General features: G+C 31.2%; 2 protein-coding genes across 2 annotated transcripts in view; both read left to right on the top strand.

The window, feature by feature from the left end:
• Positions 1-6,770, top strand: part of LOC105617056 (chromodomain-helicase-DNA-binding protein 1) — an 11,122-nt gene extending 4,352 nt beyond the window's left edge. Inside the window, 17 exon segments of the mRNA XM_012198635.1 lie at positions 179-491; positions 577-784; positions 858-1,138; positions 1,268-1,994; positions 2,091-2,336; positions 2,596-2,766; positions 2,884-3,007; positions 3,085-3,239; positions 3,325-3,686; positions 3,867-4,101; positions 4,412-4,528; positions 4,637-4,864; positions 5,013-5,279; positions 5,282-5,344; positions 5,427-5,920; positions 6,361-6,538; positions 6,540-6,770. Of these exon segments, the coding sequence (XP_012054025.1) occupies positions 179-491; positions 577-784; positions 858-1,138; positions 1,268-1,994; positions 2,091-2,336; positions 2,596-2,766; positions 2,884-3,007; positions 3,085-3,239; positions 3,325-3,686; positions 3,867-4,101; positions 4,412-4,528; positions 4,637-4,864; positions 5,013-5,279; positions 5,282-5,344; positions 5,427-5,920; positions 6,361-6,538; positions 6,540-6,770 (4,400 nt within the window).
• Positions 6,771-22,253: 15,483 nt separating this feature from the next.
• On the top strand, positions 22,254-25,811 carry LOC105617055 (saccharopine dehydrogenase-like oxidoreductase). The gene is made up of 7 exons (XM_012198634.1): positions 22,254-22,425; positions 22,520-22,695; positions 22,769-23,085; positions 23,311-23,457; positions 23,528-23,618; positions 23,688-23,950; positions 25,706-25,811. Exons 1-7 carry the CDS (start codon positions 22,254-22,256, stop codon positions 25,809-25,811), a joined length of 1,272 nt encoding a protein of 423 aa, XP_012054024.1.
• The last annotated feature ends 806 nt before the right edge of the window (positions 25,812-26,617 follow it).

Here is a 26,617-nt window from a genome sequence, read left to right as displayed (position 1 = left end):
TTCTTNTTTGTTATAGTATATATATATTATTATATATATATATATATATATATATATATATATATATATATATGTGTGCGTATGCGGAGAGAGAGAGAGAGAGAGAGAATATTTAACGTCTTTTCTATCATAAATATAAATTATGATAATGTAATAAATCATTGTATATTTTCATCAGCTGATTACAAGAAACCAGACTCGGTATATCCTGATTATTTCTGTAAATGGGAAAATTTGTCATACGCTGAAGCTACATGGGAAGATGGAATTTTGATAGTGAAAAAATGGCCAGAGAAGATAAAAGAATTTTGTGACAGAGAAGATTCTAAAAGAACACCGAGCAAACATTGCAAAGTTCTCAAATCTAGACCTAAGTTTTATCAGTTGAATGAACAACCTACTTACATGGGCAAGGAAAAAGATTTAATATTGAGAGATTATCAAATGGATGGACTTAATTGGTTGATACACTCTTGGTGCAAAGAAAATAGGTACATAGATTTTTTTATAATAAATAACGACACTAAAATTATTAATTATTTATTTAATCTTTTAATTATCTATTTTTTTTTCTAGTGTTATATTAGCCGATGAAATGGGTCTCGGCAAAACAATCCAAACGATATGCTTCCTTTATTATTTATTTCACACGCAACACCTTCACGGACCATTTTTACTAGTAGTTCCTCTGTCAACTATGACTTCCTGGCAAAGAGAGATGTCTCAATGGGCACCTGACATAAATTTTGTCACTTACTTGGGTGACATCAATTCTCGTAATGTCGTAAGTATTCTTTTTCACCTGCAATGTTTGATATTCTGAGATTCTTTAAATAAATCGCATAAATTTTTTTCAGATTAGGGAATACGAATGGTGCTACCAGGATTCGAAGAGATTGAAGTTTAACGTCATTCTTACGACGTATGAGATAGTACTTAAAGATAAAACATTTTTGGGTGCCTTAAATTGGGCGGTATTGCTAGTAGACGAAGCTCATCGATTGAAGAATGATGATTCTTTATTATACAAAGCACTTACCGAATTTCATACCAATCATCGTTTATTGATTACTGGTACTCCATTACAGAATAGCTTGAAAGAACTGTGGGCCTTATTACATTTTATTATGCCTTCAAAGTTAGTTTCTGCCTTTTTAAATTTTTCTATCTATATATTTAGATATATATTTATGAAAATATCAATTTAATTTATTCTATTTTGTATATTTACATTTTGTACATTTGTTATTATATTGTTCGGATACAGATTTGCTTCTTGGGAAGAATTTGAAAAGCAACACGATAATGCTGCACAAAAGGGATACTCCAAGTTGCACAAACAATTAGAACCATTTATTCTGCGTCGAGTTAAGAAAGATGTTGAAAAATCTTTGCCTGCTAAAGTCGAACAGATCTTACGAGTAGAAATGACGTCTGTGCAAAAACAATATTACAAGTGGATATTGACAAAAAATTATGAAGCATTGCGAAAAGGCGTGAAAGGATCTACTACGACATTCTTAAACATTGTTATTGAATTGAAAAAATGCTGTAATCACGCCTTTCTCACGAAACCGATTGATGCCGAAAGGGAAAAGACTAATGAAGATTATTTGCAACAATTAATTCGTGGTTCTGGCAAATTAGTGCTTCTAGATAAATTACTAGTGAGATTGCGTGATACGGGACACAGAGTACTGATATTCAGTCAAATGGTCAGAATGTTGGATATTCTTGGTGAATATCTACAAAGGAGGCATTTCCCATTCCAAAGATTAGATGGAAGTATAAAGGGGGAATTAAGAAAACAAGCGTTGGATCACTTCAATGCTGAAGGATCGCAAGATTTTTGTTTTCTATTGTCGACGCGAGCCGGTGGTCTCGGCATTAATCTTGCCACTGCAGACACTGTGATAATTTTTGATTCTGACTGGAATCCGCAAAATGATTTGCAGGCACAGGCCAGAGCGCATCGAATAGGACAAAAGAATAAGGTACATTAGCAATTGTTTCAAATCGATGCTCACTTGTAAATTTTTCAAATAACTTCAATTTTTTAATCAAATTCATGTTGTATTTATTGTATGTAGGTAAATATTTATCGATTGGTTACTAAAAAGTCAGTCGAGGAAGAAATTGTTGAACGCGCGAAGCAAAAAATGGTCTTAGACCATTTAGTAATACAGCGAATGGATACAACTGGTAGGACAGTGTTAGATAAAAAGAATGCAGGAACCAATAGTAATCCATTTAACAAAGAAGATTTGAATGCTATTTTAAAATTTGGCGCCGAGGATTTGTTCAAAGACGAAGAAGATGGAGATGAGGAACCAACTGTGAGTTTATCAACACATTTTACACTTTTGCTAGTTTAATTGAACAGTTTAATTGAAAATATGAGAGCTTATTAATATTTAACGTATGTATACTATAATATTAGAAGTATTATTAATTTTGAACACATCTATTCGGATATAATATTAGTTTGATATATTGAAATGTTTACATAATTTTATTTTAATAATTAATATTTTTTCTCTAATAAATGTTAATACAATCAATATTTTGTTATAAATATTATTTTTGTAATATTAGTGCGATATTGATGAAATATTAAGAAGAGCTGAAACGAGAGATGAAGGACCGACAACGGTTGGCGATGAATTGTTGTCCGCCTTCAAAGTCGCCAGTTTTAAAACAGCATTTGAAGAGGATTTGGAACCTATTAATCAGCCAAATGATAACGATGATGAAAGTAAAGATTGGGTAAATATTTTTTCTCTCTTAATTTATTTTTGTGTGTGAATTAATAACTTTAAAAATCTATATAAATATATTATTCTTATTATATTGAGTTTTATTTAATATTTTTTTATACTTTAGGCCGAAATCATTCCGGAGAATTTTCGAAGGAAGGTAGAAGAGGAGGAAAAGTCCAAAGAAATGGAGGATCTGTATCTACCACCGAGAAGTCGGAAAACTCTTCAGCAACTCAATCAGAGCGAAGGTATTTTTAAAAGAATTTGCATTTAAATGTAAAATATTTAAGCAAACGCATAAATGTTATTTTGTATTTATTTTTAGGGAAAGGTAAAAAGCGGAAAAAAGTACAAGATGATAGTGAGGATGGCGAGGAATCGGGTAGCGAAGCGGAAGGAAGCGATGATGATAGACCTAAGAAAAGAGGCAGACCGAGAGTTACGCCGCGCGAGAATATCAAGAGTTTCACTGATATTGAGGTATGTATAACGAGTCTTATTTTATGAGAAATTATTTAATCTCTCATGCATGTCTTTAATATAACAATGTTATTGTCTTTTAAAGATACGACGGTTCATCAAGAGTTATAAAAAGTTTCCAGCGCCTTTAAAACGATTAGAAGATATCGCAACTGACGCTGATTTACAAGAGAAACCGATGACAGAATTGCGCTTCTTGGGCGAGCAATTGATGTCTAGATGCGACGCATGTTTAGTAGAATTTGAGAATACCGCGAAAGAAAATAAAGGTGGCGAAGAAGAAGGCAAAGGACCAGGTCGTAAAAGGGGACGAGGACCTACTTTTAAGATAGGTGGTGTAATGGTGAACGCAAAATCATTCTCAGCCGCTGTTAAAGAACTCGAGCCTTTAGAACAAGCTTTGCCATCTGATCCCGAACAACGTGCTAATTGGCATCTTGATATTAAGTAAATTTAAATTTTATATAATTAATTAGTCTTAAGTAACATTAATTTTTTGTGTTGTCTAACTTAATTTAAATAGTGAAAAAATTATAATATAATAAAATTAATTAAAATTAATTAAATTAATTTTACATACTTCTTTAAAATTAATTATGAAAAAACAGTAAAATGTTTTCACTGCAGATTGAAACCAGCCAATTTCGAATGCGAATGGACTTCTGAGGATGATGCTAGACTGTTAAAGGGTATATATCAGCATGGCATGGGTTCATGGGAGGCAATAAAAACAGATACTAGTTTGAAACTCGGCGATAAGATTTTTCCCAATGGCAATAAAGTACAACTCAAACGTGTGAATGCACGTGCGGAATATCTCTTGAAGATTTTGAAGAAGCAAATTGATCTTAAGTTAGGAGTGGTAAGATCATTTGATGTATAGCATGTTAACGGACATCTATATTGGTCTTTTTTATTTCTACAGGATTATCTCTTTTTCCTTGAGTTAGAAACCGAATACAAGGTAATATCCCGACTGTTCCCATCTTTTCATTTTTTCCTATATTTTACCAAGACTATCCTATTTTATCTATCTTAGCAAGCAATCGTAAAAGCAATCGTAAAATATACGAAAGAGTTGTAGAATGTAAATTTTGATATTAATATGCCTAATATATAAATTATATTTTCTTTTTAAAAGTTTGCATTTATAAATTACCCAATTATTTCAGACGCGAATGAGGAAACCGAGAAAGCCCAAAGAAGTGAAAGCAATTACCAAAGAAATTGTAGAAGATAATGATAGCTCCGGTGACGAAAATAAAAAATCAAAATCTAAAATTGACAAAGTAAGTTTTAAAAGAGAGAGAGTAACTTTTTGTATTTCGTGAATTTATGGAATTATACTTCTATATATACATATATATATATATATAAAATTATATTTATGATTTTAGTCTTCAGTTAAAAAAGAAGATGAAAACGTTACAAAAAAAGATATCAAAGAAGAAATCGATGATGTACCTGATGAAAAGAAAAAAGATAAAAAAGTTAAAAAGGAGAAAAAAGATAACAAAAAGGTGAAAAAGAATAAGCAAGCCGCAGGTCCTATGCATTTTACTGCAAATAATGAACCAAGAGCTGTTGATGTAATCGGTGAATTAGATCCGCCAGTATTTGATGAGGTTAATTCTTTTAAAAAATTTAATATAAATTTATATGTAATACACGTATGTTTTTCTTATAACAACTTCTATAAATTAAATGTCTATAATATGCATAATATAAATAAAATCAGAGAAAAGTGATTATATATATTTTTATCTCATACAGTGCAAAGAAAAGATGAGACCAGTAAAGAAGGCGTTAAAGGCCTTAGATACACCAGATATGTCTCTGAGCGAAGAAGAGCGAGTTGCTCGCGCACGTCGAAGTCTTTATCAAATTGGGAACCATATCGACTCGTGTCTGGCGGAATATAAAACCCCTGAACAAAGCAAAGAATGGAAAAGTAATCTTTGGTACTTTGCTTCCAAGTTTACGACCTTCAAAGCGAAAAAGCTTTACAGAATGTATAAGAATCTAATAAAAAAAAGGATGGCGACAGCAATGGCGGTGCCACATCTAGTCCTGATAAAAAAGAGGATACTTCTAGTATTACAAAGGTATTGTGCACATTACTTTTAATTTATTGCATAGAAAACAAATAGATGAGAAATTATAATAATTTTCTGTTTTATTTGACAGAAACACAATCTGGAAAAGATATCTCACGAGAAACATTTCGATAAGCAACAGGCAGATAACAGTAATAAAGATAGCAGAATAATGAAACGTAAAGTTGATGATATCGAAGAAAACTCGAATAGCAGTACGCAAAGTAAGAAACACCTTTCAAGTATTTCCGCTGTCAGCAGCAATATCAGCAGCACGTCCACAGTTACTATCGGTGCTATTACGATTACGCCTATAACGTCAACGCCAAATTCCACATCGAATACCACTAACAGCGCAGATACATCGCGACATAAAGAACAAAAAGAATCGAAGCATAAAGATATGAAAAGAGATAGAGATCGTGATAGAGATAGAGATAGGGGGCATGACAGAGGTGATAGATTAAGTATGAACAAGGATGATAGAATTAGGAGAGACGGTGGATACAATATGGGACATTATAGTGGTAGTAGGGAAGATGATCATTGGTTATCCAGAGATGGAAGAGATATGAGAGACAGCAGGTACGGGTAAGCTTATTTTTTATATCCATATATACTTCCATGTTTAAAATGTTTTCTAATATTTCTATATTTAATTTAATTTTTTTTCATTCAACTCATGTAAAATTATTTAGATTATTAAACATGAATAGAAATCTTTGCTCTATTGTTATTTAATTCTTCATTATTTATGTATTCAGAACATCCTTATCCTATAAATTTGCTAAATACATGAATGCTACTTATATTATTGTATTGTTGTACAATTATATTGTTTTGCATTTTTATTTAAAGGATGTATCAATTTTATAATATTATAAATAATCATAAAGAGAACAGTATCATGAAAATTGAGATGTAAGGATTTCAGAAACATATAATAGTGCGAATAATTACATTTAAAAAACTACACGAATAATGTAAAGTTAATTATTTCTTAACTGCGCAATTTTTTTTTATAGATTCGGAGATCATAAGCGCGATCGCTTCGATCTTTATAGTCGAATGTCGGGTGGTTATCACAGGGACAGAGACAGAGATCGAGATCGTGGTATGCACATGAATGATAAAAGAAGGTGAGGAATAGCTCATCTGTACATACATCTGATCTATTTCATGAATTTTGTTTCAATGAGTATGATTTTTCAGTGATTATTATCGATACTCGTCGGGACCACCGAGTTACGGATATGGACCAGGTGGCTATGGAGGTAGCAGCGGTGGTGGTGGTTATCCGCCCACGGATATTGCATCAAGTCATTTCAGAAGTCGTGGTTATGCAGGAGATGGTTACTCCAATGATTGGCGGCCGAATAAAGATTACAGGCGGGACTACGATAGAAGACCACCGCCGCCAAACGCCAACTCCTAGTGCTTCTTTCTTCCTCGGTTGTGACACGATATCGAAATCATTTTGTGTATAATTTTGCTGCGAGTGAGAGCGTTTGTGACGACACTGGCTCTCTCTTACGTCTCTACGTGGGAGAAATACTGAATGCACGGTGCACGATGTTCTGTGAGCATGCATCACTTGTACCTATATGTATAAAAAATTATTCCGATGTTTGTTATATAACAAACGGATAATATGATATCAAAGATGTGTCTAGGATATGCATGATACTCCCTAGATTAGAAAATTTTAGACATATGGAAAGGAAAGAAAATACGAGGGAGATTGAATTATATCCTCGGCGCATAACGAGAAGAGAAATTTTTATATATCAGAACGTATATCGATGGAATATGTTAAGGCATACGAGTAAAACAGTGTTTTTTTTTGGTATAGTACGTACTAAGAGAATGTAACCAGTATAATTTCCCGGAATTTTTATTAAAATCATTAAAGTCATTTTTATTTAAAATAAATACATTTTCCGTATTTACAATACGATAAATGAAAACTATCCAAATTATACTGGAATAATTCTAGAGTACAATGATACTTTTTACAATTTTTTAAATTAATAAACTAATTCTTGCATATTCGAGTTCGATTTTATCGTGCAATTGTGAAAAAAATTAACGACATTAGAATCATAAATGTATATATTTTCTACTATATACTATCCGGATGTGGTTCAATTGACGATTTGGAAGTTTCTGCTTCTGTTAGTTGCACAAATTAATTGTTTTCTTGGAAAATCTTGATGCTCTAAAGCGTTACGCGTTCTAGAATACTCTGTAAAATGTTAAATAAGCCACATCCTAAACTGTCCCCGAACATTGATTGTGCCGTATCCTCTACCATATCTTTCGTTATGTAAAATAAGTAAACAGCTTCCGCGCTACGCGCATATATTTTGCATTTTCGATACTAATTATATATGTATATTTAGTTTAGAAATACAGCTCGCGCACATAATCGCCTCGAATAATGATATCTGGTTTCATTGTTCTCATTTGAGAGTCAGATGAGAGTTAATAATTAGCCGGCTCTATGCTTAATGCAATCCAATTTGATAGCGTTACAGTAGACACAGACGGCCGATGGTGTCGCGTTATAGTATAATGTCTGTGAAATTGTACAAATCTAACATACATTTTCTCTATATAAAGATGAAAAGGAATATTGTGTTTCACAGAAATGGAAATTATACGAGATTATCCAATACGATATGCACACTGAAATCATATGCTGTGTCGATCTATTGTACTTGCTAATAAAATATCGGTCGACAATTAACGCGTTAATTCAGCAACCACCTAACATAATCTGTTACGCAAATCAAAATGGTGGAAATACAGATTGGATCGCACCTTTTTTTCGATAGTCTTCTGACGCGTTTGTGATTTGAAGAGAATAGAAATAGATAAAAGTACTATTTTTGCGTTCATTACTTTATGATACCACAGTTCTGAACATACAAAACTAATGTGACATACTTGTAAATATTAGCATAAGACCGATAATTATACTCCGTTCGTATCGAACTGTTGAATCACTTAATACAGCATTATGCTTTCCTTATTTAACATAGAGTATGAGGAAGTATTTGCTACCTCAATCTTATTTCAGTCAAAAAGAAGAAAAAAGAAAAGATAAAAGGAGAGAAAGAGTGAAAGAGAGAATATTGATATAATAAAGATTTTATCTATAATATCACACACTAGAACATCTCCCGTAAAATATTTTTTAACTGAAAAGATTTTAAATTTAGCGATTGACTAAAGATAATCAACATTTATCAAAAATAATCATGTTTTCCTCTAATTAATAATGAACAGTTGATATTTCTTTGTTATAAGGAAAGACTTCTCATAAAGTTTTGTATTCCTAAACGAAGAAACAAGGTGAAAGTCGAGCTCGACTTATAGAACGTATTATCTTGTATAATTCGAAACTATCGATATTGCATGCTGAACATATTGTCTTATTGACATACATAAAATAAATTATTTTGTAGATTATTTTACGCGCCGCGTGAAGCCAATTTTGCAATTTTCATGTGCATTTGTGTAAATAGTAGCATATATTGAAAAAGCGAGACAACATATTTGTGACGATATGGATTCATGTTAAAATAGAAACGAATGTAATTCATATTTTCTTGTGTTTGAGGATAAGATTGACTGCGTAACAACAGCTCATTGGAGAATTTCATTTGCGAAATGAAACGTAGCGAGAGCTATTTAATTTACAAACATGATTGCGATGGTATGTACAACAATGAAATAAAGAAATAAAAAGGCTGCGAATTGTAAATATCGATTCGGAGAATGAAATACAGTGGCATAATGGAATACAGTTTAAAATTGTGCGTATATTAAATATGTAAAGCGACCATAATAACGTATTTTATCTATCTTTATTGTAGATTGCTCTGCGTTTCTGAAAATATATCTGCAGAAAAGTTTTTCATGGTAGTGATAGCGTTATGTTTGAAACATAATACCAAAAAATATTTTTTTAATGATAATATTTCAGTTTTTCATGTGTGAATACATATTTAAAATTTAATATTAAAACATTTTTTTTTATATATAAACTGATGGTGAGTGTAATTATATAATATTGACTATGAAATCAACAATTATATCAAAATGTGGTTAAGAATGTGCTTCGCTTTAAATAGATATACTGATATCCTATCTTTAAAGTGCCGCTTTTTCCAATCATAAAAAAATACTGTAAATAACAAATTATTTATTTCTCAATAAATACTTGGTGAGTATACTCGTGCAACATTTCTCGTGGAGCTTAGATTTATATTAAGACATTTATGTCAATTTAAATATAAGTTATAAAGTATATAACAATTTTGCTATAGGTTGGAGACAAATGGCAAATGATCGTTTGGATATAGTAATATTTGGTGTCACTGGATATACTGGAAAATATGTAGTGAAGGCTGCGACACATGTGTAAAGAATAGAAAATAAAGTTTAGTATTGCTGGAAATATAGGACAAATTTTAAACATGATTGTTAAAGAATTTGCCTTAGACATGAAAAGGGTACATTTCAATTATTTCAAGAAACAACGAATTATTTTGTTATATTATTAACGAACATATATGTATCTTTATAGAGAATATATCTATAATTCTGGTTGATCTAAAAGACAAGAAGTCTCTTAAAATGACAAAGATACTCGTCAGCTGTTGTGGTTCACGTTGATTTTATGGAAAACCAGTTATAAAGCATATATTGCTACTTATATTCATTATATTGATCTCACTGAAGAGAAAGTAATTGAATATACATTTGGAACTATAACTACAGATAATTTTTAACAATTCATGGGGAGAATGCAATTGGAATACAACAGGCAACAAATAAAGCTGGTATTTACATGGTAAGTGCTTGTGGTTTTGTTTGTATTCTTAGCGATTTGAGAGTCATTTTTGTACAACAAAAATTCGAAAGAGAAATTAAATCTCTGTCGAAGTATATGTATATGTAAAGATATGCGAAGTATACGTAAAGATAACTGACACTGATAAGGAAAATCCATATGTGAATTAGGCATTTTGAGAATACGCGATATACAATCTTATTGAAATGAGTTACGTGCTAAGTTGTAATCTATCAAATTTACTCGGAATTGAAGTCAAGTTAAAACTATTACGCTTAACTCTATTACAGATTGTCTATCATATGTAAATATTTATACATGTCTTTTCCTCTTCAAATATTGTAAAAGGTATGGATATGTGATAAAGCACACATAAATTTTAGTTAGTTGATACTAATATTCATACGAATATTAGTATCAAAATTAAATGTAATAATAAAACGTAAAAAGAAAATCCTGTCAATTAAAATTGTAGAAAAGTTTCGTATTTTTAATTATATAATAAGAGAAAGCATACTTCACTCTTGTGCTGTATTTTATAATATTAAATTAATCAAGAATTATTTAATTCTTTAATTATTTAATTACGTGCTTATTTATTTTGGAAAACAAATAAATTAACTTTTATATTTAAAATAAAATAATTCTTACGTTTGCATAATTCATTCTTAATTTGTTCTTTATTTATTTGTTTTACATTTATGATCCAAAAAACTTGCATATTGAATATTACGATATAAAATTAATTCCTTCGTTGATTATTTTACATGGTCAAATATAGATACAAATTATATGAGGGATGCATTAATGAATAAAAAAATAGATTTCATATTTCCTCATATATATATATCCGGATATATATAAATAATTTAGAAAATGGTATCGTTATTACACATTGTTTAAAGAAACGACGCGCTGAAAAAAAAAAGGCGTATCCAGTGTATATATAGGGTGTTCATTCTGTTTCACGCATGATACATCATTTATCCTTGTTTAACATTCGACGAATAACAAGGATAAATATCATTCATTTAATTTTTGGTGCGCTTGTATGTACAACTACACAGTACATAGGCCGATATTCATAGGCTGTGGTGAAAATCTCGCTACAAATGCTTTGAAGCATTTAGAAGACAGAAGAATTTTGGACTAATTAGAAGACAGAAGAATTTTATAAACTGATCAATTAAAAAACGCTTCAAAGCGTTTGCAGCATAACCATAATCGATTCTTATTTCAAGATCGTCTTAAGTCTTAGGCCTACTCTACAGTCGGGAGACATTATTGTATGTTGGACCGTAAGAAATTAACCAATCATAGTCAATTGTTTCTTTCCATGCACAGCCGACAACCGAGTATGCATGCTCGACATCCAACGCCAATATATAATGTATTGTAGAATAGATCTTAAGACGCTAATGCAGCCCTCTGATTGGTTCGTGACTTCTTAAGACCGTACTTAAGACAATCTTGAATATAAGATCTAACTATAAATATCAATCATAGACTAAAGTCGCAAACGCAGAATGCAGTTTGCAGACGCAGACAGCCAATGAAAAGTTGTTATTAATACCATTGATGCTTCTGATTGGCAAATGCGTTTTGCGTTTACGACTTATGTAGATGGCCCTTTAAACGTAGTCTATGACTGGTATTCATTCATCTTTAAGAGTATGTGCTCCCCGCTTATCTCGGAACGTACCTAGTAGCTGCATTCGGCAATGCAAATCTGAGGCAATGCAAATCGGAGTGCTTTTTTCTATAGTGCACGTGACATATGCTATAAGAACTCTGGCCAATAAAAAAAAGGAGCAGGGAACAGAGAATAAGAATTTCAACATCATGTATCAGAAATCATTGTGGAATACACAGTTTCTAATAGGTTGAAATTCTTATTCTTTGTTCCCTGTTCCGTTTATTACGCGGCGTATCCCTAATGATGCAGCCACAATAGAAGAATAAGGAATTAGGAATAAGGAATAACGATACTTATCAGAAACCATGTATTCCGATGTATCCGATTTCTGATAGGTTGAAATTTTTATTCTTTATTTCTAATTCCTTATTCTTTCTATTGTGACTGCACCTTTAGCACCGCCTCAGATTTGCATTGCTGAACGCAGTTCATATATGTGTAATTGATGCCATTTTTGTCGTCAGTTGATTGTCGATTGTCGATATTTCTCGTGCTTAACCACATTCGTGTATGCACGTACACAAGTGGTGCAAACGTGAATTCGTCTTTTCATAGAAAAATACTTTTAGGAGAAAACTCGATTCGTACAGTTATTAATTTGCTTCAATTAATAATTTCGTAAGTATGTTTAATTTATATCTTGCATGTACTTGAACTATGATCTTTTTTTTACGTATATATAACATATGCAGCATCATGTCATCCAAGACCGGAATCAGACTACGCATTGAAGAATGAGATTGAAAGATTGAAGTTTGATCAATCAGAACAAAAGAAATCAAAATTTCTTTGTGAAATTTCAATCTTTAATCTCAATCTTCAAAGTCTGATTCCTAATGTCATTGCGTTAATTTGCCAGTATATGATGGAAAAAATGACGTTATTCTCAATTCTTTAGAGCTACATTCTGTTTCGCGCATGATGTGCGCGCATAATATAATGTTTATTCTTGTTTAATATTCGAACAACAAAAATAAATGATGTGAAATGCATCCTAAGTCGACAATAATCGGCTGTTGAGAATTGTTGAAGAATAAATCGATGACATTGACTGTATTCAGCAGAGAAAGTAGCTTCTTCAAAATTGATGGCACTCGCCATCGTAAAAATGGCGGCGATTCCGCCATCCTAAAATCGTAAATAGTTCAAAGTATGATACACTGGTTACCTCAAATCGGTGAATGAGATGAAATAATAATGTAATCAAGACAAATAATGTAATAATGTATAGTCGAAGCCGGAAACGCTTTTCAAAAAATGGATAATGTGATGCAATACTCGAAGCGGACGAGACGTACGTCCGTCCCACTCGAGTGGTCCTGCGAGACTTTAAAAAAATAATGCAACTGTTGTAAAATTCTTCAATATGTTTGATTTATGTATTTAGATACATAAGGAATCAAAAATAAACCATTATATTGAAAAATTTTACAACAGTTGCAAAGCTACTGTTTTCTATGCTGGATATCAATCGTGAAACTTTTTTCTTAGGATGAAAATTAAAAATTTCTTCATTAATTTCAATGGTTAAAATTTTCACTTTCTATCCTAGGACAAAGTTTCATGATTGATACCCTCAACAGCTAATGGGCGCATTTAAGTCGACAAAGTGGCTAGCCTACTCGCCAAGCAAATAAACATCTGGTTGTTACTTATAGATCCAACCAATCACATTTAATGATGACGAGCTAATTGCTTTGCTCAGCTTGAATGCGCCCATTGAATTGCAGTAAAAAATCTCTAGATACTTGTTTGCAGAATCAAGAGAAAGTGGAGCGGATTCAGCTGGAAATCGCTATTTTCAGTTCATCGTTGAATATGAAAATAAGGAGCGTGATGTAATGGCGATAACATATGATGTTGCACACATTGGGTGCATCCAGAAGCACGACCGCTCATTGAACGCTCAGTGAGCTCTCTTGCATCTGATTGGCATATTCTATTAGATCTAAAAATATAGATCAAACAGGTGCAAGAGCTCACTGAGCGCTCAGTGAATGGTCCTACTTCTGGCACTTATGTGTCATATATGAAGAAAATATTCTGTTCCATTTTCCCTTGATTCTTTCTGCTTGCTTGCAATTAATTACAAATTTTAGTTGTTACATAGTTACTTAATTATTAATTATTACCTAACAGATATATATTTTATATAATATTTGTGTAAAGAAAATCAAATTAGCTGTAAACATTTTGGTCTTTAAAATTTCTATTTACTATTGTGTAAATGTAAACTTAAGTAAAGACTCCAAAAATGAACTCACAGGAAATAATATATAGATATACACAATAGTACATATGATATACAGGATGTTTAAAAAAGGGATCTCGGATTTACTCGGGAGGATGACGTTTTCGAAAGAAATTTCAGACAAAAGTTGTATAAAAAGATTTAAAATAGGTAATAACAAGGGCTACGAGCCAATTAAAATTAATAATTTTTAATATTTAAAACTAGATTAAAAAAAAGTACAAATGTTTTGACACCGATTATTCTCAATGTTATTATAATAATGTTACAATCAATATCGAATTCTCATAATACAAAAACAGTGTTCTATACGTTATAAAATAGATTTAAAAAATGTAGATAGGTATCAAATGCTTATGTCTTCCTTCTTTGTTACGAATATGTTTATTTTACTATGGAGTCAATTTACTATGGAGATTAGTATTAACGGTAGATTAAATTTCTTGGATATTATGTTATTGATTAAGGATTTGATATTGCAAGATAATTTTTTCTGGCAGATTTCTTAATTATAATTCACAGCATCCGCTTTGTCACAAGAGAGGCGTAATCTATGGGTTTATGGATAAAATAATACGCTATGTCATCCTCGTTTCCAGTAAATCAATCTAATTAATGTCATCAATGCTTTTTTAAAATAATGAATATCCACTATAATTCATCTTTTCCTCTATACAAAAAAGAATTAAATTTTATATGGATAATACTAACAGACTGTTAACAAAAAAGTTAAGAAGTTTTCACAATTCCTTATGTGAAATCCGAGAAATTCTCTCCAATTGTTAATATGTTCAACTGTAAATTACAGGGTGTAAATCTACAGGGTGGGCCATCTAGCGTTTGGAATTTCAACCGGTTATTTTGAGTTTGAAAGGTGTAATAACATTTATGATGTATTAGAAATTTAGTTTTTTGTTTGACATGGGTTCGCTATACGCTTGAACAAAATTGGGAAATATTGAAAACTTACTTCCAAGTGGTGAGTCTTTAACCCAAACTGTAAGAAATTTACGTGGAAAATTTGGTAGAAAAGAAATGCCTTCAACGCAGTTTGTGAATCAATTTGTGAAGCGAATTCGGCAAACTGGATCCTTATTGGATAAAGCAACTCGTTCACGTGCTCGTCCAATAAGGTCAACCGAAAACATTGCTGCTGTTGCTCAGAGTGTGCTTGAACAACCATCAACATCAATTCGCTATCGTTCTTAAAACTTGAACATTTCACGCACTTCTTTGAGAAGAATTTTGAATAAAGACCTCGGTTTGAAGTCAAAAGTTCAATTAGTGCAAGAATTGAAGCCGCATGACCATCCGATGCGTTTTCGGTTCGCCCAATGGACTGAACAACGCTTGGTTGAAGATGAGCATTTTTACTGAAAAATCAATTTTTCTGACAAAGCTCATTTTCACTTCGGTGGCTATGTGAACAAGCAGAATTGTCGTATTTGGGAATCAGAGAATCCGCACGTCGTCATGAAGAACTCGATGCATTCACAACGAGTGACTGTTTGGTGTGGTTTTTAGTCCGGCGGCATCATTGGGCCATTTTTTTTCGAAAATGAGCAAGGAGCTGCCGTCACTGTCAATGGCGAGCGCTACCACGCCATGCTAAACGAATTCTTGCTTTCCAAATTTGAAGAGGAGGACACAGACGACATTTGGTTTCAACAGGACGGCGCACCTTGCCACACAGCCAACGCTACAATCGATCTTTTGCGCACTGTCTTCGAAAATCGCATAATCAGCCGAAATGCTGATGTCAATTGGTCGCTTCGCAGCTGCGATTTGACTCCGCTGGACTATTTTTTATAGGGGAACTATCAAGGATGAGTGCTATGCTAACCAGCCAGAAACGATTCAAGAATTAAAACATGAAATCAAAGTTGCCATCGATGAAATACGCGCCCGTACAGTGGAAAATGTACTAAAAAATTGGGTTGATGGAATGGGATATTGTGCAGCCAGTCGTGGAAGTCATTTGAATGAAATTGTATTTCATGTTTAATGGCAATGTACTACCTTTTCAAAAAAAAGTCATAAACTTTGAAAAATATTCATGCGTTTTTTTTTTAGAGCTAAATTAAATTCCAAATTTTAAATGGCCCACCCTGTATTCTATTTCGAATTCGCTTAAAAATTTCATAAAAAAAGGAAAGGATAGTTTGGATCCATTATGCAATCAAAACATAGTCTATAAGATCTCTTGTGATATTTGTGATGCTAGTTATGTAGGTCAAACAAAAAGACAATTAAAGACAAGATTACAGGAATATGCTTCCGATATTAATAAAAGATCTAAATCGCCATCGGTAATTTCCAACCACTGTATTGATCATAATCATAATTTTAAGTAGGATAATATTGGAATTTTGGACATTGAATTCTCTTACAATTACAGAGATTAATATTAGAAATGATCCATATAAAAAGACAGAAACATGGGATTAACAAAATGATATGGAATCTCTGCCGGAAACATATTCTAACATCATACATTCCCTTTCCCTTTTCTAATACTTCTCACCTTTTCCTTTCCACATATTGTTTCCATGTCTATTTGTCTTCTTTTTAACATTGATATTGTCGATGCACATTTCTCTACTCTAATACAGCACAAGACTTAATTATAAAATTTCTGTATCCATTGCTTTACTCCTTTAATTTTTGACACAGTAGTTTCGACTGAAAAAGGTATTTATAGTTTTGTATTTTAATATGCACTGAATTATTGACTTGTTCATTTTTGATATGTAATTAATATTAATGTTAACATAATTCTAATTTCTATTTCTATTATACTTTTTTAGAAAAATTTTTTCTTCTGTATTTGATCTATTTTTAATTGTTATTATGTTGTTGTTTAGTTGTTTTTTTTTATATACTGTGATTATTTTTTAATTGTATTCTTAACAACTGATTTCTTTAAAAACTTTTTAATAGATTGCTTTTCATAGAAGAAAAATATGAATATCACGAGCGTCTCGATTGTATTGATTTCGATGTCTCACTTAATATTTTGATGGATCACATATTCGTAACAAAGAAGGAAGACATAAGCATTCGATATGTATCTACATTTAAAAAAATCTACTTTATAATTTATAGAACACTGTAATATGAGAAGCCAACATTTATTGTAATATTATTACAATAATATTGAGAATGATTGAGAATTGGCGTCGAAACATTTGTATTTTTTAATCTGATTTTAAATATTAAACGTTTATTTTAATTTGTCTTTGTTATTACCTATTTTTGATTTATTTCAATTGAGCCATTTTATTAATTTATATTTAAAAAAATCTATTTAAAGATCTTATCAGTTTGATTTTGGGTGGCATCGCCAAGATTAAAGTCTTTATTTTTAAATGGATCATCTTATTTTTTTATGCCAGAATTTAATAATTGGTGTCAAAAATTTTTCAAAACATTGTAATAAAGTTATTTTTCATTAAGTATTTTTTTAAGTTATAAGGCTTAAAAGTTACAGTACCATCGATATTAGTATTACCTAAAGTGTCCGACCAATGCGTAAAACTTCTTAAATGTTGTTCAGGATTATTCTAGATAACATTTCAATATCAATATCAATTGTCATTGGAGATTATTCAACTTCTTATTTTCATTTTTATGCTAAGAATGAATTTTTAGTGCAAAAATGAAAATAAGAGAAATAATCTTCAATGGCATTGATCTTGACAAATGTTATCTAGAACATGATCCTGAACATTTAAGAGATTTTATTTACAGATAAGATCTGTACATAGATCTTATACCTTACAACTTTCGTTTAAAACATTTCTTTCAAAAACGTTCTTCCGAGTAAATCCGTGGTCCCGATCTTTTTTGAATACCTTGTTACAATGCCAATCAGACATTAGTTATTCATAATAATAAATTCATAATAATGTAATAAAACTATATATATTAATAATAAAATTACAGACATTTTAACTCTTAGTCCTCTTCAGTATATAAGAAATAATCATCAAAAGACAATCCGTTACATTTCAAAATAAAAGAAGATATGGCACATTTTTCATATATCATCGTTAAATTGCAGTTCAATATAAAAATCTTCCATATTTCTTAGACGTCGTGAATGATAGTCGACCTTTCATTATTTATATTGCATCTATGTAGACTATTGTTATATGTCTGATTACAATATAATTGTTTTAAATGATTTTATATCCTTTATCATTGTGATTATGTTAATTTTATATTTGTTGATTCGATGTTTAAATTCTAACATGTTTGGTTTGAATATTTGGTAAAATATTACGAAGATGATTTTTATGTTTGGACAATAGATAGCGACATTGTACTATACTTTCTTCGAAATATAACGGATAATAATAATATGACGAAATTGACGTCATATTATTTCTTATACACTGAAAAGAATCTAATACCAAAGGTTAAGACGTAAGTAATTTTATTATTTAATATATGCAGTGTTTTTATTACGCATGAATGACTGTTGGTTCTTATTGGCGTAATTATATGTTTCCGATAAAAAATTTTTCATAATATGTATAAAAACATACATAAAAACATACATAAACACACATATATTTATAACATGTATAATTATATATAAAAACATGTATAATTATATATCCATACATGTTCATACATCTTTCCTGTCTTTATAAAATTGCTTTTCAGTGTAATAATTAAAGAGATAATTTTCACATTTTTTGTTTTAGAAAAAAATAAACTTGCATAAATGTAAAAAAAATTGCTCATATATAATTATGCATAATTTTATATATAATTATACATAAGTAATTTTTTTACATTTCTTCAAACTTGATTTTTTTTTTAAAACAAATAGTACGAAAATTACATTTTTAATTATTTTTCATGTTTTCACAATACTATTATTATTTCTATTACACTAAAAAATAATTTTACAGAAGAAAAAAGAATATGAATACATATAGACATATTTATATATAATTATATAAATATTTCATATATAATTATACATGTTTATAAATATTTATGCGTATTTATATATTTATATATTAATATGTTTATACATATTTATATATATTCATGAAAAATTGCATGAAAAATTTTTTATTGGGTTGTTTATTTCCTGTGAACTTTGAAGCCTTTAGTTAAGCTTAACGTAAACAATTTCTATTTATTTTTCATTATATTGTTACTTTGTTTTTATTTAATAATAATTTTATATATATATTGGGAGTACAAATTAGTTCGGTCCGTTCAAAAATGCATTTATTTCAAAACAAAATGAATGAACAGATCAATTAAAGTATTGTCCATCGCTGCCTATTACTTTTTCTCATCTCTCAAGCAATTTTCGAATTCCATCTCGAAAAAATGATTCGTCTTTGGAGGCGATCCAATTTTGGAGCCAATTTTCGATTTCTACGAAAGAAGTGAATCGGTAACTTGCTGCATCCTTCGACCAGTAATCAGAAGGAGCAATATCCGGAGAATACGGCGGATGCGGTAAAACATCCCATTTGAGCGTTTCCAAATATTTTTTTATGACTTTAGTGACATGAGGCCGAGCGTTGTCATGAAGAAGAATAACTTTATCATATCTTTCTCGGCCGTTTTTCTTGCAATGTACGGCTCAAACTGAATCAATTGTAGTAACCGATACTTATCGCCCGTAATGGAATCGCCAGGTCAGCAGCTCATAGTAAACAAGAGACCTTTTGGTCTCACCAGATACAAAGCGTGATCTTCGAACCATGAATGTTCGGCCGTGATGTTGAGGTCGATGGCAACGATTGACCGGGTTTAGCGTAGTATTTTTTCTTCGGGTTGTCGTAGAATATCCACTTCTTATCTCCAGTTACAATCCGATGCAAAAAACCTTTTCTCTTTGTTGTTTTTGAATCAGCTGTTCGCAAGTGAAAAATCGCCTTTCAATGTCTCTCGGTTTCAGTTCATAAGGCCCAATTTCCTTGTTTTTCATCATTCCCATGACTCTCAATCGTACAGAAACGGCTTGTTGAGTTACCCCCAATAATTCTGCAAGCTCCTCTTTGACTCTGATCTTCTTCGAGTAATGCCTCTAATTCTTTATCTTCGAATTTTTTTGATTGTCCAGAGCGAGGCTTGTCTTCAACGCTGAAATCTCCATCCTTGAAACGTCGAAATTATTCCCTACATTTCCCTGATTTATCAGTTGGAGCAGTATAAACTTCGACATAAACTTCGACAAACATTCGATAGGCCGCACTTTTCTTCCAATTAAAGCAGAAAATCAAAACCTCCTGCAAATGTTGCTTGGTTAACATAAAATTCGACGTTTCAAACACAATAAAAAATCAAGGTTTTTGTATGAAACTTAAAACGATATAACTGAATATTATTAGCAGATGTTTAACCTCTCTGAAATCAGCTATCACTATAAACCATTCGCAACAGTTGAAGCCATCTTTAGGGAAATGTACCGAACTAATTTGTATTCCCAATATATATATATATATAATTAACTCGGCGTGAGCTTGGTCACAAGTATGTCATACCTGACACATTGATCTTTTTATTGAAAATTATTATTAATTTGATTAAAATTTTAATAAACATAATTTTATTATAATTCTGAATATTTTATTTATAGTATTTATTTAGTGATCTTCGTTGTATCTTATGAAGTACTTTTAGATTTAGGTACTTTTTCATCTAGTTTACGTCGAGTTAAATAAGAACAAAATAATATTGGAGGTGTGTATTAATTTTAAGAGATTTTTTGGTAAAAATACGGTTTTATTGTGAAAAAAATGGTTACAAATTGATCATTTAAAATATTGTTCATAGATACTACTTTTGCCATTTTTCTAATAAGAATTCCACGTCGAAAGAACGATACATCTTTTGAGGCTCCACGAATCGACCCATTTTTGGTATCTTTATAAGAATCGCTGCTCAGATAGGCCATGAGTCGATCGAAATAGGTAATAACCGGAAGAAGTAATATCTGGAGAATACGACGGGTCATAGGATATCAGTTAAGAGTTTCTAACGTTTTTTTGACTGGTTTCGCAACACGTGGCCGAGTGTTGTGCTGGAAAATCACTTTGTTGTGTCTTTTCGCGTAATCTGGTCGTTTCTGCTTCGCTCGGCTCAATTACATCAATTATTATTGATAACTCCAGTGATGGTTTTGTTGGGTTGGAACAACTCATAATACATCCAGCTGATCTCAAAAAATACAGAGCATGAGCTTGGCGCATGAATATTTGCCGTTCGATATTGATGGTTCGTCTAGCCTGCACCATGATTTTTTACGCTTTGGATTATCGTAGCGTATCCATTTTTTATCACTCGTCACGATACGATGCAAAAAACTTTTTCTTCTGTCTTTGAAACAATTCTCACGTCATTTTGTGCCTTTCGATGTCCCTTGACTTCAACTCATATGGCACCTAATTTCCTTGCTTTTGAATCATTCCAATAACTTTCAAACGTCTAGAAATCGTTGATCGATCAATATTTAATAATTCTGCAAGTTCTTCTTGCGTTTGACTCGGGTCTTGTAGAGCTTCCACTTTCTCATCTTCAAACTTTTTCGGTTGATCTGGATGTTCCTTGCTTTCCGTATCACAATTACCTTATAGCGTCGAAACCAGTACTTACATATTGAATCAATTGAGTATAATCATCATATTGAGTATAATCATCATCTGATAGTATTCGTTGATTTTTAGCAGCACTTCAAATGGAAGCAAAAAAGCAAAATTTTCCGCAAATTGCGCTTTGTTGGCACAAAATTTGACATATTCAATGCTCAAAAAAACAATGTTGTTTACATTTTGACAAAATGACTTTGATAAAATGACTGAAACTAAAGTCACATGATGGTGCTTTGAACATGAAGATAGCAATAATATTGCCCGATGCAACAGTATTAGTTACGCATCTTGAAAATCCTTTAAAATTAACATGCACACTCTCAATATAATAAAAAAATTAATGAATTCTGATAAATATATTAATGAGCATTTTTTAAATTTTTTATAAAATTTATATTAATAAAAGATATTTTTGTTAAGTGAAATATAAAATTGTAAAAAATATTGATGATTTTAATGATATTTTGCTATAGATTACAAAAAAAATGGCAGATGATCGTTTAGATATAATAATATTTGGTGCCACTGGATATACTGGAAAATATGTAGTGAAAAATGCATCTCAAATGTGTAAGGATCGGAAAATGAAGTTTGGTATTGCTGGTCGTAGGAAAGAAGCTTTAGATGCAGTTGTTAAGGAATTTGTCTCAGATATTGGTACTTTAAAACTCAGAACTAATTATTCCAATCAATAATAGTAAAGTCACTTTATTTATTATTAGCAAATGTTATATTACATGTATCTTATCAGAGGACGTGCCTATTATTCTGGCTGACATAAAAGATGAGGAATCTCTCAAGAAAATGACAGAACGAGCAAAGATACTTATCAATTGTTGCGGTCCATACAAATTTTATGGAGAACCAGTTATCAAAACATGCATTGCTACTCGTACTCATTATGTTGACGTCACTGGTGAAGAACAGGTAATTTAACAACTTTTGTGCAACAGTACAATGATTAATGATGTCTCTCTCTGATATCTTCAATATTTTGTAGTTTATGATTGAAATGCAATTAAAATATAACGAAACAGCAAAAGAAGCTGGCGTTTACATAGTAAATGCTTGTGGTTTTGACTGTATTCCTAGTGATTTGGGAGTCATTTTTACGCAACAGAAATTTGAAGGAGAAATGAATGCTATTGAAATATACATAAGCATGTGGCTAAGCACTGATAAGAAAGGTCCGTTACTTAATTATGCAACTTGGGAATCTGCAGTACACAGTCTGGCTCATGTAAAAGAAATACAGGCATTACGCACAAAATTATGTCCTATTAAGTTGCCTGAATTCACACCAAAACTAAAATTAAGGTATATAGGGTTTTTTTATATTTTATGTCTTGCATATATAAATATAATATTTTATATTTTATGTCTTGCATATATAAATCACATTTTGTTAAACATAAGTAAATTTTTTCATTTTTCATATTAAATGTTTAGAAAATATACAAGTTAGTGTAATATTGATAAAAGAAAGAAAAATAGTAATTATATTAACGATAAGCAGGGTAAATAATTCCATTTATTTTGCAGAAGTGTGTTGCACCGAAGCGATGTTTCTGAAGGATGGTCCACACCATTTCCGAGTGCCGATCATTCAGTAGCTCTTCGCACACAGCGGTTTTTATATGACAAGTATAAAGAGAGGCCTGCGCAAGTTAAAGTTTATGTTACATTGAAGTCAGTATGATACCGATAGAAATGAATATTGACAAATAATTTTTGTTAAAGTCTATACACTTATTATTAGGTCTTTCTTCGAATTCCTGATTATGGCTATTGCTGGTATGCTTTTGTTAGTTTTGTCTCGCATATCATGCGGCCGTAATTTACTTCTAAAAGTATGTGTGCAAGTACTTTCACGATTGTCAAAATCATTTAAATAATACAATAAATTACGATATTTGCAGTATCCGGCTCTATTTTCATACGGTTTCGTAAGTCATGAGAATCCAAATCCGGAAATGCAGAAATCGACACATTTTTCTCTTACGTTCAAAGCTAGTGGATGGACTGAAAAATTGTCTGAACCTACCGATGAACACACAGATCCACCTAATAAGAAAGTAATCACTAAAGTCTCTGGTGATTCTCCTGCATATGAGATGACTAGCATAGCAGCGATCTTATCGGCAACAACAATCCTTAATGAAACTGATAAAATACCTGACAAGTTAGTAAATTAATAAATTATTAATTATTGTAACTGTTATGTCTATATAATAATCATTTTTTTTAATTTAAAAATTATTCTCTTAATAGTATAAGATAATTAACCTTCAACTACATATCTCGTTTTAGAGTTTTATTTTACATGTTTGGATCCAAGTTATTTTTGATTGTAATTCTGTAATTATCACAAATCTCAATGGAAAATATTTTTTCTTCTAATAAAATGTCAGAATCGAAATTATCAAAACATAAAAAGATTTTGATAATGATTAAAAAAGTTATGCCAAAAAATATGAAAGAACAATTTATGAAGAGTGTAATAATGAGTTTTTTTCAAAAAGTGAGTTTTATTTGTGATAAAAAAAAGAATAAATAAAAATAAGTGTTTTGAAAAGAGGAGAATGTGAACTTTAAGAAAAACAAATACATTATATTGATTTATTCCAAAAAGTTAATTATTTGCACAAGTGAAATGGGGGTATTTTTATACAGAAGATCAGAATAATGATATCGAAAATATATCGGGTATTTTCTTCTTTAAAAATGCATTGAAAATATTTTAAATATATAATAACGTCGATATTTACTCATGATTTTATAACTTCGAAAAGATAGAGCGATCGTTTCACCAAGACGCCTCTCGCAAAAATGCTTTTTTTGACAATATACGTTTTAATTATAGAAGACAATAAATAAACTTGAATATAGCATTAATAAACTTACTAAACATGAATTTCCATTTTCGGCAAAAATCTGTCGAATTCGACAGATCCAAGTCGCCTAAATTTTTGCATTACAATTAGCATTAAGACAACAACGAAACAATTGCATTACGACGATCGACAGAGAAAGATTTCAAATTTTTTACTTCAACTCTGCAATATTAACCATACAAAAATAGCGGTCGACTAAAATTTTTACCCGAGTTCAAATGACTCACTCATGTAATTGAGGGTTAGTGACAATTGAAAGACAATTATACACTACGCACAATAGGAGATCACTTTAAAACCTGCAAATTTTGTCGTTTATCTAAGAAACGATATCTCTGGTTCCAGAAATCGCAGGACAATTTTTTTGGGTGCGTTTTAAAGAGTGAAACTTTTACTTTAATATCAATGAAACAGTTTCATATGATATTTGCCGCCCTATCGAATGAACTTTTTTCGCGAAGACCAGAAGCAGGTCGTGTTAAAATTTCATGATTTTGCAACTTTTCATACAAAATACGAACAGGTCGAAAAATCTCGATATCTACATTTTAAAGTCTGAAACTTTTCCTTTATAATGAGATTTCGACGATTACTTTAGCATGCCTAGAAGTTGAGTTTTTAGGTTCCAAGGAAACCCTATATTTTGCAAGCTTTTGAATAATTACTGTCGGCATTCGCATTATCCGATGTGCACCACAGTTACTCGATTGCAATTTGCACATCATGTGTGCGTAACGTGTGTGCGTGTGTGAACACAGTCAGAGATAAGAATCCCGAGGTTCATCAATTTCCCGATATTTTACAGCTCGAAACACACACGCACGCACGCACGCACACGATGTGCAAATTGCAACCGAGCAATCTTGCCATAGTGCACATCGAGTTGCAAAATTTTACAAAATATAGAATTCTCAAAATAAATCGTTTCTTAAATATAGACAAAATATGCAAGTTTTAAAATGATTCCCTAATTGTTGTGCGTAATTACATGTAGTTACATATTGAATTTTGGTTTTTATTTTTATGTATTTATATTTTTACAGTGGAGGAGTATTTACGCCCGGTGCTGCGTTCGGTAAAACATCTCTGATCGAACAATTGATAAAACATAATATTAAATTCGAGGTGATATCGTCTATCGAGAAATAGAGATAAGAAAATTCTATATAATTTAGATCAAGAGGTATCACTGTAGTGATTTTGTTATCCATAGCAACAAGTATGGGAAGTGAACCTTTTATTTCGTGTAAAACATAAAAATAATACATATATATTTAAGTCCTGTCGCGGAAGCTTTCCAAAATGTTGTTTCCAAAAACTTTAATTTTTTTATTGAAAGCGTCAAGATTGAATGTTATTGCAATCGATAATTAATACTCTTATTCTAAGACTAGATTCTCATATATATACCTCTCAGAAGAGTGTAAAGGATCGCCATCAAAGTGATAAATTTTTTCTGAAAAAAATAAATCAATAGTGACAGGAATTTTTGTCTATTACTTAATTTTGATCAATTGTCGAGAAATATGATTCTCATACCTTTTGGATGATCAGACAGCTATACCTAACCCGAATACATACAATTTTTTTATTCCATGTAAAATTGTTCATATTTGGATAGGTATGGCTGCTTTCGTGACAATCGAAAAGATCCATGGGAATCATATTTCTCGACAATTGATATCAAAATTAAATAATAGACAAAAACTTTTTTACCGCTATCGATTTTTTTTTTCAGAGAAAATTTATCACTTTAACTCAGTATGGTGATCCCTTGCACCCTTCTGAGAGATATGGGAATCCGCCTATTTTGAAATAAGGGTATTAATTATTGATTGCAACAACATTTAATTTTGACGCTTTCAATAAAAAAAATCAAAATCTGCAACATTTAGCCCACCTTCCCTTCAAGCGACTGCGACCTAGCTTATATGCATGCGTGTGTATATATATAT

The sequence above is a fragment of the Atta cephalotes genome, assembly GCF_000143395.1.
Source record: "Atta cephalotes unplaced genomic scaffold scaffold00011, whole genome shotgun sequence".
NCBI classification, from domain to species: domain Eukaryota; kingdom Metazoa; phylum Arthropoda; class Insecta; order Hymenoptera; family Formicidae; genus Atta; species Atta cephalotes.
Note: the sequence above shows the minus strand (reverse complement) of the source record. Positions and strands in the feature narration are given on the sequence as shown.

Excerpts from the sequence above, each read along its gene's own strand:
- LOC105617055 (XM_012198634.1), top strand. The coding sequence starts at position 22,254 with ATGGCAGATGATCGTTTAGATATAATAATATTTGGTGCCACTGGATAT. Across the intron at positions 22,426-22,519 it reads GGAATTTGTCTCAGATATTG|AGGACGTGCCTATTATTCTG; the intron begins GTACTTTAAAAC and ends GTATCTTATCAG. Across the intron at positions 23,086-23,310 it reads ACACCAAAACTAAAATTAAG|AAGTGTGTTGCACCGAAGCG; the intron begins GTATATAGGGTT and ends TTTATTTTGCAG.